The 14,303-nt window shown below is 43.0% G+C and overlaps 1 protein-coding gene across 1 annotated transcript; it reads right to left on the reverse strand.

Annotated features, from left to right (window-relative positions):
• Nucleotides 1–530: 530 nt before the first annotated feature.
• On the reverse strand, nt 531–2,842 carry LOC123165637 (pentatricopeptide repeat-containing protein At1g53600, mitochondrial). Its single transcript, XM_044583328.1, has one exon. The coding sequence runs from the start codon at nt 2,780–2,782 to the stop codon at nt 728–730; it is 2,055 nt and encodes a 684-aa protein (XP_044439263.1). The 5' UTR covers nt 2,783–2,842; the 3' UTR covers nt 531–727.
• Between the last annotated feature and the right edge of the window lie 11,461 nt (nt 2,843–14,303).

A 14,303-nucleotide genomic window follows, 5' to 3' on the forward strand; every position in this document is an offset into this window, starting at 1 on the left:
TATCCAGCAACTCACTCGGCACAAATTCTATTTCTACAAAACCATTTTTTTTATTGAATCAGGCACAAACGGTGGACCGCCATCTAGGAGTTAGGTTATAGTTTTGATAACAGGTGTTCTACATCTGCCTATGATTATGAAGGCATAATATATTTAGCATGCAAATCTTACTCCAACATCTACCAGTTGATAATATACAAAGAGAGAAAAATCCTAAATCTGTTGTAGATAACATGGAGAAATACATCCTTATTCCTTCTCAAATACCACATCTAACTCCCTGCTGTACAGCAATGTTCCATGTGTGCTTGTTGCCCCTTCTCCCCGTAAGTCTATCTTAAGAGTAAGAAACTTATATTGCTGAAAGAAAAGATTAATAAGAAACAAACCACTAAACTTACCTTGGCCATGGTTGTCTCCTTAGAATCAGCCTTATGCTTCACTCAGTGCAGAACATACTCCTGTATCAATTGAGAACATGGCCAAGAGTTCCTTGTTCTTTGGCTCTTCTCTGTAGCAGAGGAGTTGTGTGCATAGAATCCTCAACTTTTTCATTGCATTAAAACAGGGACTGCACATGATCATGCGAGCTCTTTCTGAAATCATCTATCAATTTTCTTGTCTCAACATGATCAATAAAATCAACATCAACTCTCGGCATTACAACAGTTGTGGTACGAAATTATTATTTTGGGTTTTGGCTTGCCAATTATCTAGAACTACAAGTCTATAAGTGTTCACTATGTATTCTGTTTTCTGCAGCCTTATCCTGTATAATAAGGCTATAGCCAGGGGTTTTACTGGCCATGTTGGACAACTGTAGAACTTTTAGCATGTCTCCGTCATCCTTCATCCCCGCAGATGAGAGCATATTTAACAGGACGGTATAAGCTGCTGCGTCATAAGGATCCAACTCAAGAAGCTTCTGTGCTGCTATTTTTGCATAAGCAAGATTAGAATGGAGACTACTAGCACTGAGCAAAGCTGCCCATGCATCAGAATGATCATTCTGGGGCATCGAGTTAATCATTTCCAGTGCTTCCGCAAGGAGGCCAGCACGACCTAAAAGATCAACCATACATGTATAATGGTGAGGGTTTGGTTCAATGCCATAGACTGATCTCATTGACTCAAAGTAGTTGTAACCTTCTTGAACCAGACCAGCACGTGCACAGCCAGTCAGAATTCCCACGAATGTCGCATGGTTAGGCTTGTGGCCATCAATTTGCATTTCGGTAAAAAGCTTGAATGCATCTTCAGCAAAATTATGTTGCGCAAATGCTGTAATCATAGAATTAGTAGCGATAAGACTTGGACTGCTAATGGCTGAGAAAACGCGATAAGCCTCAGCCAACCTTCCGCATTTTGCGTACATTGATACCAGAGAAGTGTGAACAGAAGAGTCAAATACCCATCCCATGTTGATTGCATACGCATGAGCTTGCATTCCCTGATTCAATGTTGTCAAGCTAGCCAAAGCACTGAGTAGACAACTAAAAGCTACTGTATTAGGTTTGCACCCTTCTCGTGCCATGCGACAAAACCACCGCACTGCACTTACATAGTCTCCATTTGTAGCAAGACTAGAAATGACTGCAGTCCAAGCAACCTCATCTTTTCCTGGCATTTGCTCGAACAGGTCAACAGACCCCCTCATCCAACCCCTGTTAGCGAACCCAACAACCATCGATGTCCAAGAAACAGCATCCTTCTCAGGCATTAACTTGAACAGGACATGTGCTTCTTCAACCAAGTTATGCTGAACATAGCCTGTGATCAATGAGTTCCATGATACTATGTCTTTCCACTTCATGCAAGCAAACACCCTTCTAGCATCAACCATCCAACCAAACCGGGAATACAGGATGATTATTGAATCGCCCAAGAAAACATCCATTTCAAAACCCATTGCTACAATCAAACTGTGAATCTGAACTCCTTCTCTGACAAGGCAAGCCTCAGCACAAGCATCCAGCACAACTGAGAGTGTCGTTGTATTAACCTGAACACCTGCCCTTCTCATGTCCAGGAACAGCAACAGAGCATCTCTGTACATCCTAAGTTTCACATATCCACGAATCATCGAGGTCCACGACACCACATTCCGCTCTGGCATGGTCTCAAACACCTTCCTCGCCTCCGACACGCTTCCGTGTTTGCAGAGCCCATCGACGACCGCGCTCCAGGATATGACATCCCTCACCGCCATTCCGTCAAACACCCTCAACGCCATGCCAAGCTTCCCAGCCCTCAAGTACCCGGCCATCAGCGCATTTGACCCTACTGGGTCACGCCACTGCTGTGGCATCTCCGCATACACAGCCTCAGCCTCACGAAGCATCCCTGCCCTGGCGAGCCCCGTGATCATGGCGCCATAGGACACCGCGTTCCTGACCGGCATCTTGGAGAAGAGCGCGTGAGCGGCGGCTGGTTGCCCCGCGCGGAGGTAGACCGAGAGCAGGGCGTTCCAGGAGGGGGCGTTGCGGCGGGGCATGTCGTCGAAGACGAGGCGCGCGGAGGCGAGGTCGCCGTTGTCGGCGTAGGCGGTGAGGAGAGCGGTCCAGGAGATGACGTCCCGGCGGGGCATTTGGTCGAACAGCTGCTGGGCGTCGCGGAGGCGGCCGCGGCGGCCGTACGACGTGAGCAGCGCATTGAGGTGGGCCGTGTTGGGGCGGCGCGGCGGGGGCTCCTCCTCCGAGAGTGCGTACTGACCGGGCACCACGGTGAGAGTGGCGGTGGCCGGAGCTCTTGGCAGTCGCAGTCGCAACGCGGCCGTTGTCATTGAATGAAACCACTGTATGGGCCAGTGGGGGCATGAACGCCGGCTACGGCAGGGGAAGGGATAAGCGCACATCTGATCGAAGAGTTAACAAATCTACTGTCCACATTTTTCACACGTTTTCAAACACAAAACACATTTTCTTAAGATTTTGGTAAAAGAACACCACGTCTACTCTTTGCATAAACCACTAATCGGTAAATTAGTGCGTGAGGATGTTTCCAACATGTAGGACCCGCTATTTACTGACGTGAAGACGCCTTTTGACGCAGTCGTGTAAAACTGAATCGGTGCACGCGGGAGACGTCGCTCGTTCCCCTCTCTCGCTCACTTACTCGGTTCTCCATGTGTGTGTTCCTTATAGCCTGCGTCACGCTTGCCGCCCCACGCACTATGGTTTCTTGTAATGACTGTGAGACTAATAAGGATTCCATCCACTATGTCTCTTAAACTCCGACTTTGGCATTTTTATGAGTGGATTTTTGTGTGTAGAATTAGTGTTTTGATTTGGGGATTCTTCATCTGAGCCGATCTCAACTCTTTCTTGCAAACCACGTGCTTTTCTTTGCTCGTCCAGCTCCCAACTACAATGCATGACCCGATTTTAGCGGCATTGACCTAGATTTGAGTATCTCGTGTGACCACGATAAGACGGCAGAGATGTGTGTTGCTTTGGAAGGGATGCACATGGGCAAGAGGTTCCTTGCATGTGTTGAGCTGCAAGTTATAAATTTCTATAAATCGTGTGCTCGTTTTTCTGTTTATTTTATGAAATATGCGCAAATTGTTCTAGGGTTTACTATTCATAGGCTTTGTAAGTTTTGCTGAGCATGGATATGATGATCTTGTGGTGGTCATTGTTTAGTTGGCAGTGAATGGAGGGTGTTTGGTCGGGCTCTAAAAAAACTTAACTACGGGTCCCACGCAGAGTGGCAAGGGAGCAAGCTGGCGACACAAGGATGGCTCCATACTAGGTGAACACTCTGCCTTCCAACGGTATGGCGTCCTTCGAGTCAGGGCGAGAGGATTATAGTCTTCTTCAGAGGTCGGATTGGGTGGCTTGTTGGCAAATGCTGCGGGAGTAGGCGATGAGGATGTTGGCTACTGATGCTGGTGTCGCTTGCTGTTTTTCACCCCGGTTGTGTGGTTGTTGTTCTAGGCGTTTGGTCTCGGTGATTTAGGTTGGGCACAGTGTAAGTGCATCTAGTGCCACCCTACTTGGTTTTGGAGTATTGACGACAAACTTGGTTGAGGGATTAATGTGTTTGTGAGAATTGCAGGATAACACAAGTAGTAGTCCCTTATTGATTCGGTTTACCTACCAGAGATGACCCCTAAAAATGTGTGAAGACATTGAAGACAATGGTGGTTCGTGAAGACATTCACGGTAAAGATTATGACATGAGAAGACATTCATGTGAAGACTATGGAGTGCGAAGACATAGTTGTTTCGTAGTTTCCTTTTCTTCTTTGTTGAGTCATAGGAACCACTGTACTGTTAAGTGGGGTCCAAGTGAACAAAGTCAGAGTGGCTGATGTGATGCTCAACCAAAATCCTATGTCTTTGAGCGAAGACAATGAGAGCAAATCTTATCCAGAGCTGGATGAGTCAGCTTTACTTGTAGCCCAAGTCAAGCCGCCGCGTGTGTTTGAAATCCGACCGTTGGACACGTGTCGGTTCCTTAGTGACCCAGGGTCATTTCGGAAAAATCAAGTCGGGTTGCCTCCTGGCTATAAATAGCCCACCCCTACATCATAAATTGGCGGCTGCTCAGGGTTAGTGCACGGCTTTTGTCGTTTGAGAGAAACCCACCTCCGAAGCATTTGAGAGAGAGATCCTTGCGAGGACAAAGCCCAAAACACCCAAAGCCAAAGAGTGTTAGGCATCACTGAAGTCTTTTTGTCCGCGTGACCTGAAAACTTGTTACACTTGAGGATTGTGAATCCTCCAGCCGGTTAGGCGTCGTGTTCTGAGCATCCAAGAGCCATTGTGGATCGCCAGTGAACGAAGTCTGTGAAGGTTTGGAAGTCTACCTTGAAGACTTACCAAAGTGACTGGGCGAGGACTGGGTGTCCTTAGCTCAAGGGGAATAAGGTGAAGACGCGGTCTTCTGAGTTAGATCTCAGTCTCCCTAACCAGGCGTACAGTTGTCACAGCAACTGGAACTGGTCTACCAAATCCTTGTCTTCACCAAGCAGCTGGTTCTATCCTTCACTTCCCTTTACTTTACAGTTTATCTTCGTGAAGTCATTGCCTGCTTGTCTAATCTGATTGACTTCACTGAGTGAAGACTATTTACTGTTGGCTTCATACTGTCTTCCATCCTGATCCATACTACCTAGCTGCTGATAGTCTTCGTGCTTTCACTTCATTGATTACTTGACTATGGTTTGTCTAGTGTAGTCTACCTTCCGCTGCATATCAATAGGTTCATTTCTACTGTTTGTCTTCAAAGACCTCTTGTTTTGAAGACTCTCATAAAAATTGCCTATTCATCCCCCTCTAGTCTATAACTAGCACTTTCAATTGATATCAGAGCAAGGTGCTCCCTTGTTCTGTGTGGTTCGGTTTAACCACCTGGAGTTTTAGCTATGTCGACTGCAGGGATAATCAAGGTCTCCGCGGCGTGCCCAGTCTTCGATGGCACTGATTACCCCTACTGGAAGAATAAGATGCGCATGCATCTTGAAGCCATTGATGTCGACCTCTGGTATGTCGTCAAGAATGGCGTTCCCAAGGTCGGTGAAGGTGTCACCGCTGCTGATGTCAAGAGGTTCATTCAACTGGATTCGACTGCCAAGAACATCATCTGTGGTCATCTGGCCAAAGGACAGTATAGCCGTGTGAGTGCGCTGGAAACTGCGAAGCTGGTCTAGGACTGGCTCTCCAAGGTCAACGAAGGCGTTTCAACTGAGAGAGATTCAAGAATTGATGTTCTTCGCAACCTCTTCAACCGCTTCAAGAGAAACGACAATGAGAATGTCCAACTCACATTTGATCGCCTCACTGATATAACAAATGAGCTTCGCACGCTTGGCGCCACTGAGATCACCAAGCACGAAATCGTCAAGAAGCTCCTGAGATCACTTGACAGCTCATTTGACACCCTGGCCCTAATGATTCAAGAACGTCCTGACTTCAAAGATCTCAATCCGTCTGACATACTTGAGAGGCTCAACACACATGAGTTTCAGTTATCTGAGAAGAGAGACATCTATGGCCCCAACTATGTGTTGGGGAACGCAATATTTCAACAAATTTCCTATGATCACGCAAGATCTATCTAAGAGATGCATAGCAATGAGCGGGAGAGTGTGTCCACGTACCCTCGTAGACCGAAAGCGTAAGCGTTAAGTAACGTGGTTGATGTAGTCGGACGTCTTCGCGATCCAACCGATCAAGTGCCGAATGCACGGCACCTCCGCGATCTGCACACGTTCAGCTCGGTGACGTCCCTCGAACTTCTAGATCCAACTGAGGTCGAGGGAGAGTTTTATCAGCACGACGGCGTGTTGACGGTGATGATGAAGTTACCGACGCAGGGCTTCGCCTAAGCTCTACAATGATATGACCGAGGTGGAAATATGTGGAGGGGGCACCGCACATGGCTAAGATCAACTTGTGTGTCTATGGGGTGCCCCCCTCCCCGTATATAAAGGAGTGGAGGGGGGAGGGCCGGCCCTCTCTATGGCGCACCCCAAGGGGGATTCCTACTCCTAGTAGGAGTAGGTTTCCCCCCTTCCCTAGTTGGAGTAGGAGAAGAAGGAAGAGGGAGAAGGAGAGAAGGAAAGGGGGGCCGGCCCCCTCCCAATTCAGATTGGGCTTGGGGGGGGGGCGCCCTCACTTGGCCGCCTCCTCCTCTCTCCCACCATGGCCCATTAAGGCCCATTAACTCCCCGGGGGATTCCGGCAACCCCCGGTACTCCGATATATGCCCAAACTCATCCGAAACCATTCCGCTGTCCAAACATAACCTTCCAATATACCAATCTTCATGTCTCGACCATTTCGAGACTCCTCATCATGTTTGTGATCACACCCGGGACTCCAAATTACCTTCGATACATCAAAACACATAAACTCATAATACTGATCGTCATCGAACGTTAAGCGTGCGGACCCTACGGGTTCAAGAACTATGTAGACATGACCGAGACTCATCTCCGGTCAATAACCAATAGCGGAACCTGGATGCTCATATTGGTTCCTACATATTCTACGAAGATCTTTATCGGTCAAACCGCATAACAACATACGTTGTTCCCTTTGTCATTGGTATGTTACTTGCCCGAGATTCCATCGTCGATATCATCATACCTAGTTCAATCTCGTTACCGGCAAGTCTCTTTACTCGTTCCGTAGTGCATCATCCCGCAACTAACTCATTAGTCACATTGCTTGCAAGGCTTATAGTGATGTGCATTACCGAGAGGGCCCAGAGATACCTCTCCGACAATCGGAGTGACAAATCCTAATCTCGATCTATGCAACTCAACAAACACCATCGGAGACACCTGTAGAGCATCTTTATAATCACCCAGTTACGTTGTGATGTTTGATAGCACACTAAGTGTTCCTCTAGTATTCGGGAGTTGCATAATCTCATAGTCATAGGAACATGTATAAGTCATGAAGAAAGCAATAGCAATAAACTAAACGATCATAGTGATAAGCTAACGGATGGGTCAAGTCAATCACATCATTCTCTAATGATGTGATCCCGTTCATCAAATGACAACTCATGTCTATGGCTAGGAAACTTAACCATCTTTGATTAACGAGCTAGTCAAGTAGAGGCATACTAGTGACACTCTGTTTGTCTATGTATTCACACATGTACTAAGTTTCTGGTTAATACAATTCTAGCATGAATAATAAACATTTCATGATATAAGGAAATATAAATAACAACTTTATTATTGCCTCTAGGGCATATTTCCTTCAGTCTCCCACTTGCACTAGAGTCAATAATCTAGTTCGCATCGTCATGTGATTTAACACCAATAGTTTACATCTTTATGTGATTAGTTCACATCTCCATGCGACTAATACCCAAAGCGTTTACTAAAGTCAATAATCTAGTTCACATTGCTATGTGATTAACACCCAAAGAGTGATCATGTTTTGCTTGTGAGAGAAGTTTAGTCAACGGGTCTACCACATTCAGAGCCGTATGTATTTTGCAAACTTTTTATGTCTACAATGCTCTGCACGGACCTACTCTAGCTAATCGCTCCCACTTTCAATATGTATCTAGATCGAGACTTAGAGTCATCCAGATTGGTGCCAAAGCTTGTATCGACGTAACTCTTTACGACAAACACTTTGTCACCTCCATAACCGAGAAACATTTCCTTATTCCACTAAGGATAAATTTTGACCGCTGTTCAGTGATCCACTCCTGGATCACTATTGTACCGTCTTGCAAAACTCATGGTGAGATACACAATAGGTCTGGTACACAACATAGAATACTTTATAGAACCTGTGACTGAGGCATAGGGAATGACTTTTCATTCTCTTTCTATTTTCTGCCGTGGTCGGGTTTTTGAGTCTTTACTCAACTTCCCACCTTGCAACACAGGCAAGAACTCCTTCTTTGACTGTTCCATTTTGAACTACTTCAAAAACTTGTCAAGGTATGTACTTATTGAAAAAACTTATCAAGCGTCTCGATCTATCTCTATAGATCTTGATGCCCAATATGTAAGCAGCTTCACTGAGGTCTTTCTTTGAAAAACTCCTTTCAAACACTCCTTTATGCTTTCTAGAAAATTCTACATCATTTCCGATCAACAATATGTCATTCACATATACTTATCAGAAAGGTTGTAGTGCTCCCACTCACTTTCTTGTAAATACAGGCTTCACCGCAAGTCTGTATAAAACAAGATGCTTTGATCAACTCATCAAAGCGTATATTCCAACTTCGAGATGCTTGCACCAGTCCATAGATGGATCGCTGGAGCTTGCACACTTTGTTAGCACCTTTAGGATTGACAAAACCTTCTTGTTGTATCATATACAACTCTTCTTTAAGAAATCCATTAAGGAATGCAGTTTTGACATCCATTTGCCAGATTTCATAAAATGTGGCAATTGCTAACATGATTCGGACAGACTTAAGCATTGCTACGAGTGAGAAAATCTCATCGTAGTCAACACCTTGAACTTGTCGAAAACTTTTTGTGACAATTCAAGCTTTGTAGATAGTAACACTACTATCAACGTCCGTCTTCCTCTTGAAGATCCATTTATTCTCAATGGCTTGCCGATATCGGGCATGTCAACCAAAGTCCATACTTTGTTCTCATACATGGATCCCATCTCAGATTTCATGGCTTTAAGCCATTTCGTGGAATCTGGGCTCATCATCTCTTCCTCATAGTTCGTAGGTTCGTCATGGTCTAGTAATATGATTTCCAGAAAGGATTCCGTACCACTCTGGTTGACCTACGAGGTTCGGTAGTAACTTGATCTGAAGTTTCATGATCATCATCATTAGCTTCCTCACTAATTGGTGTAGGAATCACTGGAACTGATTTCTGTGATGAACTACTTTCCAATTCGGGAGAAGGTACAATTACCTCATCAAGTTCTACATTCCTCCCACACTTCTTTCGAGAGAAACTCCTTCTCTAGAAAGGATCCATTCTAAGCAACTAATATCTTGCTTTCGGATCTGTGATAGAAGGTGTACCCAACAGTCTCCTTTGGGTATCCTATGAAGATGCATTTCTCTGATTTAGGTTCGAGCTTATCAGGTTGAAACTTTTTCACATAAGCATCACAGCCCCAAACTTTAAGGAACGACATCTTAGTGTTTCTTGCTAAACCACAGTTCATATGGTGTCGTCTCAATGGATTTAGATGGTGTCCCATTTAACGTGAATGCAGCTGTCTCTAATGCATAACCCCAAAATGATAGTGATAAATCGGTAAGAGACGTCATAGATCGCACTATATCTAATAAAGTACGGTTATAACGTTCGGACACACCATTACGCTGTGGTGTTCTAGGTGGCGTGAGTTGCGAAACTATTCCACATTGTTTTAAATTAAGACCAAACTCGTAACTCAAATATTCGTCTCCGCGATCAGATCGTAGAAACTTTATTTTCTTGTTACGATGATTTTCTACTTCACTCTAAAATTCTTCGAACTTTTCAAATGTTTCAGATTTATGTTTCATCAAGTAGATATACCCATATTGATACGTCTCCAACGTATCTATAATTTTTTATTGTTCCATGCTATTATATTATCCATCTAGGATGTTTTATATGCATTTATATGCTATTTTATATGATTTTTGGGACTAACCTATTAACCTAGAGCCTAGTGCCAGTTTCTGTTTTTTCCTTGTTTTTGAGTATCGCAGAAAAGGAAAACCAAACGGAGTCCAATTGACCTGAAATTTCACGGAGATCATTTTTGGACCAGAAGAAGCCCACGGAGCACCAGAGATGGGCCAGAAGAGTCCTGAGGCACCCACGAGGGTGGGGGCGCGCCCAACCCCCCTGGGCGCGCCCCCTACCTCGTGGCTGCCTCGGAGACCCCCCAGACTTGTTCCCGACGCCAAAACCTCTTATATATACAGAAACCTCCAGAACATAACCTAGATCGGGAGTTCCGCCGCCGCAAGCCTCTATAGCCACCAAAAACCAATCGGGACCCTATTCCGGCACCCTGCCGGAGGGGGGAATCCTTCTCCGGTGGCCATCTTCATCATCCCGGCGCTCTCCATGACGAGGAGGGAGTAGTTCACCCTTGGGGCTGAGGGTATGTACCGGTAGCTATGTGTTTGATCTCTCTCTCTCATGTTCTTGAGGTGGTACGATCTTGATGTATCGCGAGCTTTGCTGTTATAGTTGGATCTTATGATGTTTCTCCCCCTCTACTCTCTTGTAATGGATTGAGTTTTCCCTTTGAAGTTATCTTATCAGATTGAGTCTTTAAGGATTTGAGAACACTTGATGTATGTCTTGCATGTGCTTATCTGTGGTGACAATGGGATATCACATGATCTACTTGATGTATGTTTTGGTGATCAACTTGCAGGTTCCGTGACCTCATGAACTTATGCATAGGGGTTGGCACACGTTTTCATCTTGACTCTCCGGTAGAAACTTTGGGGCACTCTTTGAAGTTCTTTGTGTTGGTTGAATAGATGAATCTGAGATTGTGTGATGCATATCATATAATCATACCCACAGATACTTGAGGTGACATTGGAGTATCTAGGTGACATTAGGGTTTTGGTTGATTTGTATCTTAAGGTGTTATTCTAGTACGAACTCTAGGATAGATTGAACGGAAAGAATAGCTTCGTGTTATTTTACTACGGACTCTTGAATAGATCGATCAGAAAGGATAACTTTGAGGTGGTTTCGTACCCTACCATAATCTCTTCGTTCGTTCTCCGCTATTAGTGACTTTGGAGTGACTCTTTGTTGCATGTTGAGGGATAGTTATATGATCCAATTATGTTATTATTGTTGAGAGAACTTGCACTAGTGAAAGTATGAACCCTAGGCCTTGTTTCCTAGCATTGCAGTACCGTTTACGCTCAGTTTTATCGCTTGTTACCTTGCTGTTTTTATATTTTCAGATTACAAATACCCATATCTACCATCCATATTGCACTTGTATCACCATCTCTTCGCCGAACTAGTGCACCTATACAATTTACCATTGTATTGGGTGTGTTGAGGACACAAGAGACTCTTTGTTATTTTGTTGCAGGGTTGCTTGAGAGAGACCATCTTCATCCTACGCCTCCCACGGATTGATAAACCTTAGGTCATCCACTTGAGGGAAATTTGCTACTGTCCTACAAACCTCTGCACTTGGAGGCCCAACAACGTCTACAAGAAGAAGGTTGTGTAGTAGACATCAAGCAGCTTCTGGCGCTGTTGCCTGGGAGGTGAGTGCTTGAAGGTATATCTTTAAATCTTGCAATCGAATCTTTTTGTTTCTTGTTTTATCACTAGTTTACTCTATAAAAGAAAACTACAAAAAAATGAAATTAAGGGTGCCTCATATGCTTCATCTTTTTAATGTCTTTCATGAAAATGATGGGAAGGAAAATTGTGCTCAAGTACTAGAAGAAGAATTACATAGAGTGCTTGGCATAAGATATGTGAATGATGAGCATGATTGCAATGTTGTTAGTGTGAATTCTTTGAATACCCATGATGCTTATGATAGGAAAAGGCCCAAGCTTGGGGATGCTATGTTTGATGAGAATGACATGTTTGAGAATATATTTGCTGTAATTAATGTTTGTCCCAAGCTTGGGGATGCTATGTTTAATGAAGATGATATTTTTAACCTCCCAAGTTTTGATATGCAAATTTATTATGATGATAGCATGCCTCCTATTTATGATGATTATATTGATGAAAGTGGGTTTGGAAGAGTGTCAACTTTAGGAAGTAATGATCCCACTATTTTGGAGGGTGTTGAATCTTATTGTGATAATTATGAAAGTGGATTTGGAGAGGTCATGACTTTATTTAGTGATGAATCCACTATTTCGGAAGAGGTTCTAATTGATTATGAGAACAAAATTGCTATCTATGATGATTATTGTGATGACTTGTATGCTATTAAGAATAATGATAACCATGAAACTTGTCATCATGATTTTAGTTTTCAATTGGATTATGCCTCACATGAGAATTATTTTCTTGAGTTTGCTCCCTCTATTATTCATGAGAAGAAATTTGCTTATGTGGTGAGTAATAAAAATTATATGCTTGTAGATCATGAAAAGAATGCTTTATGTGATGGTTATATTTTTGAATTCATTCATGATGCTACTGAAAATTATTATGAGGGAGGAATATATGCTTGTAGGAATTGCAATAATATCAAGTTTCCTCTCTATGTGCTTAAAATCTTGAAGTTATGCTTGTTTTGCTTTCCTATGCTAGTTGATTCTTACTCCCATAAGTTGTTTGCTCACAAAATCCCTATGCATAGGAAGTGGGTTAGACTTAAATGTGCTAGTCATATTCTTCATGATGCTCTCTTTATGTTTCAATTCTTATCTTTTATGTGAGCATCATTGAAATCATCATGCCTAGCTAGGGGCGTTAAACGTTAGCGCTTGTTGGGAGGCAACCCAATTTTATTTTTTATTTGCTTTTTGCTCCTGTTTAGTAATAAATAATTCATCTAGCCTCTGTTTAGATGTGGTTTTATGTCTTAATTAATATTTGTGCCAAGTAGAACCTTTGGGAAGACTTGGGTGAAGTCTTTGCGATCTTGCTGTAAAAAACAGAAACTTTAGCGCTCACGATATTAGCTGCCATATTTTACTGGAGAGTGATATTAGGTTGATTCTTTTTGCAGAAGATTAATAGACAAATTCCTCACGTCAAACAATTTATTTCAGAATTTTTGGAGTTACATAAGTATTCGAATGATACAGATTACTACAGACTGTTCTGTTTTTGACAGATTCTGTTTTCTATGTGTTGTTTGCTTATTTTGATGAATCTATGAGTAGTACCGGAAAGGTATGAACCATAGAGAAGTTGGAATACAGTAGGTTTAACACCAATATGAATTTATAATGAGTTCACAACAGTACCTAAGTGGTGATTTATTTTCTTATACTAACGGAGCTTACGAGTTTTCTGTTGAGTTTTGTGTTGTGAAGTTTTCAAGTTTTGGGTAAAGATTCGATGTACTACGGAATAAGGGCTTGGGGATGCCCAAGGAACCCCAAGGTAATATTCAAGGACAACCAAGAGCCTAAGCTTGGGGATGCCCCGGAAGGCATCCCCTCTTTCGTCTTCGTTCATCGGTAACTTTACTTGGAGCTATATTTTTATTCACCACATGATATGTGTTTTGCTTGGAGCGTCATTTTATTTTCTTTTATTTTTCTTGCTGTTTGAATAAAATACCAAGATCTGAAATTATTAAATGTTAGAGAGTCTTCACATAGTTACATAATTATTAAACTACTCATTGATCTTCACTTATATCGTTTAGAGTAGTTTGTCATTTGCTCTAGTGCTTCACTTATATCTTTTTAGAGCACGACGGTGGTTTTATTTTGAAGAAATAGATGAACTCTCATGCTTCACTTATATTATTTTGAGAGTCTTAAACAGCATGGTAATTTGCTTTGGTTATAAAATTAGTCCTAATATGATAGGCATCCAAGATGGGTATAATAAAAACTTCCATATAGAGTGTATTGAATACTATGAGAAGTTTGATACTTGATGATTGTTTTGAGATATGAAGATGGTAATATTAGAGTCGTGCTAGTTGATTAATTGTGAATTTGAGAAATACTTGTGTTGAAGTTTGCAAGTCCCGTAGCATGCACGTATGGTAACCGTTGTGTAACAAATTTGAAGCATGAGGTGTTTCTTTGATTGTCCTCCTTATGAGTGGTGGTCGGGGACGAGCGATTGTCTTTTCCTACCAATCTATCCCCCTAGGAGCATGCGCGTAGTGCTTGGTTTTTGATGACTTGTAGATTTTTGCAATAAGTATGTG

Source organism: Triticum aestivum, chromosome 7D (assembly GCF_018294505.1).
Source record: "Triticum aestivum cultivar Chinese Spring chromosome 7D, IWGSC CS RefSeq v2.1, whole genome shotgun sequence".
NCBI lineage: Eukaryota > Viridiplantae > Streptophyta > Magnoliopsida > Poales > Poaceae > Triticum > Triticum aestivum.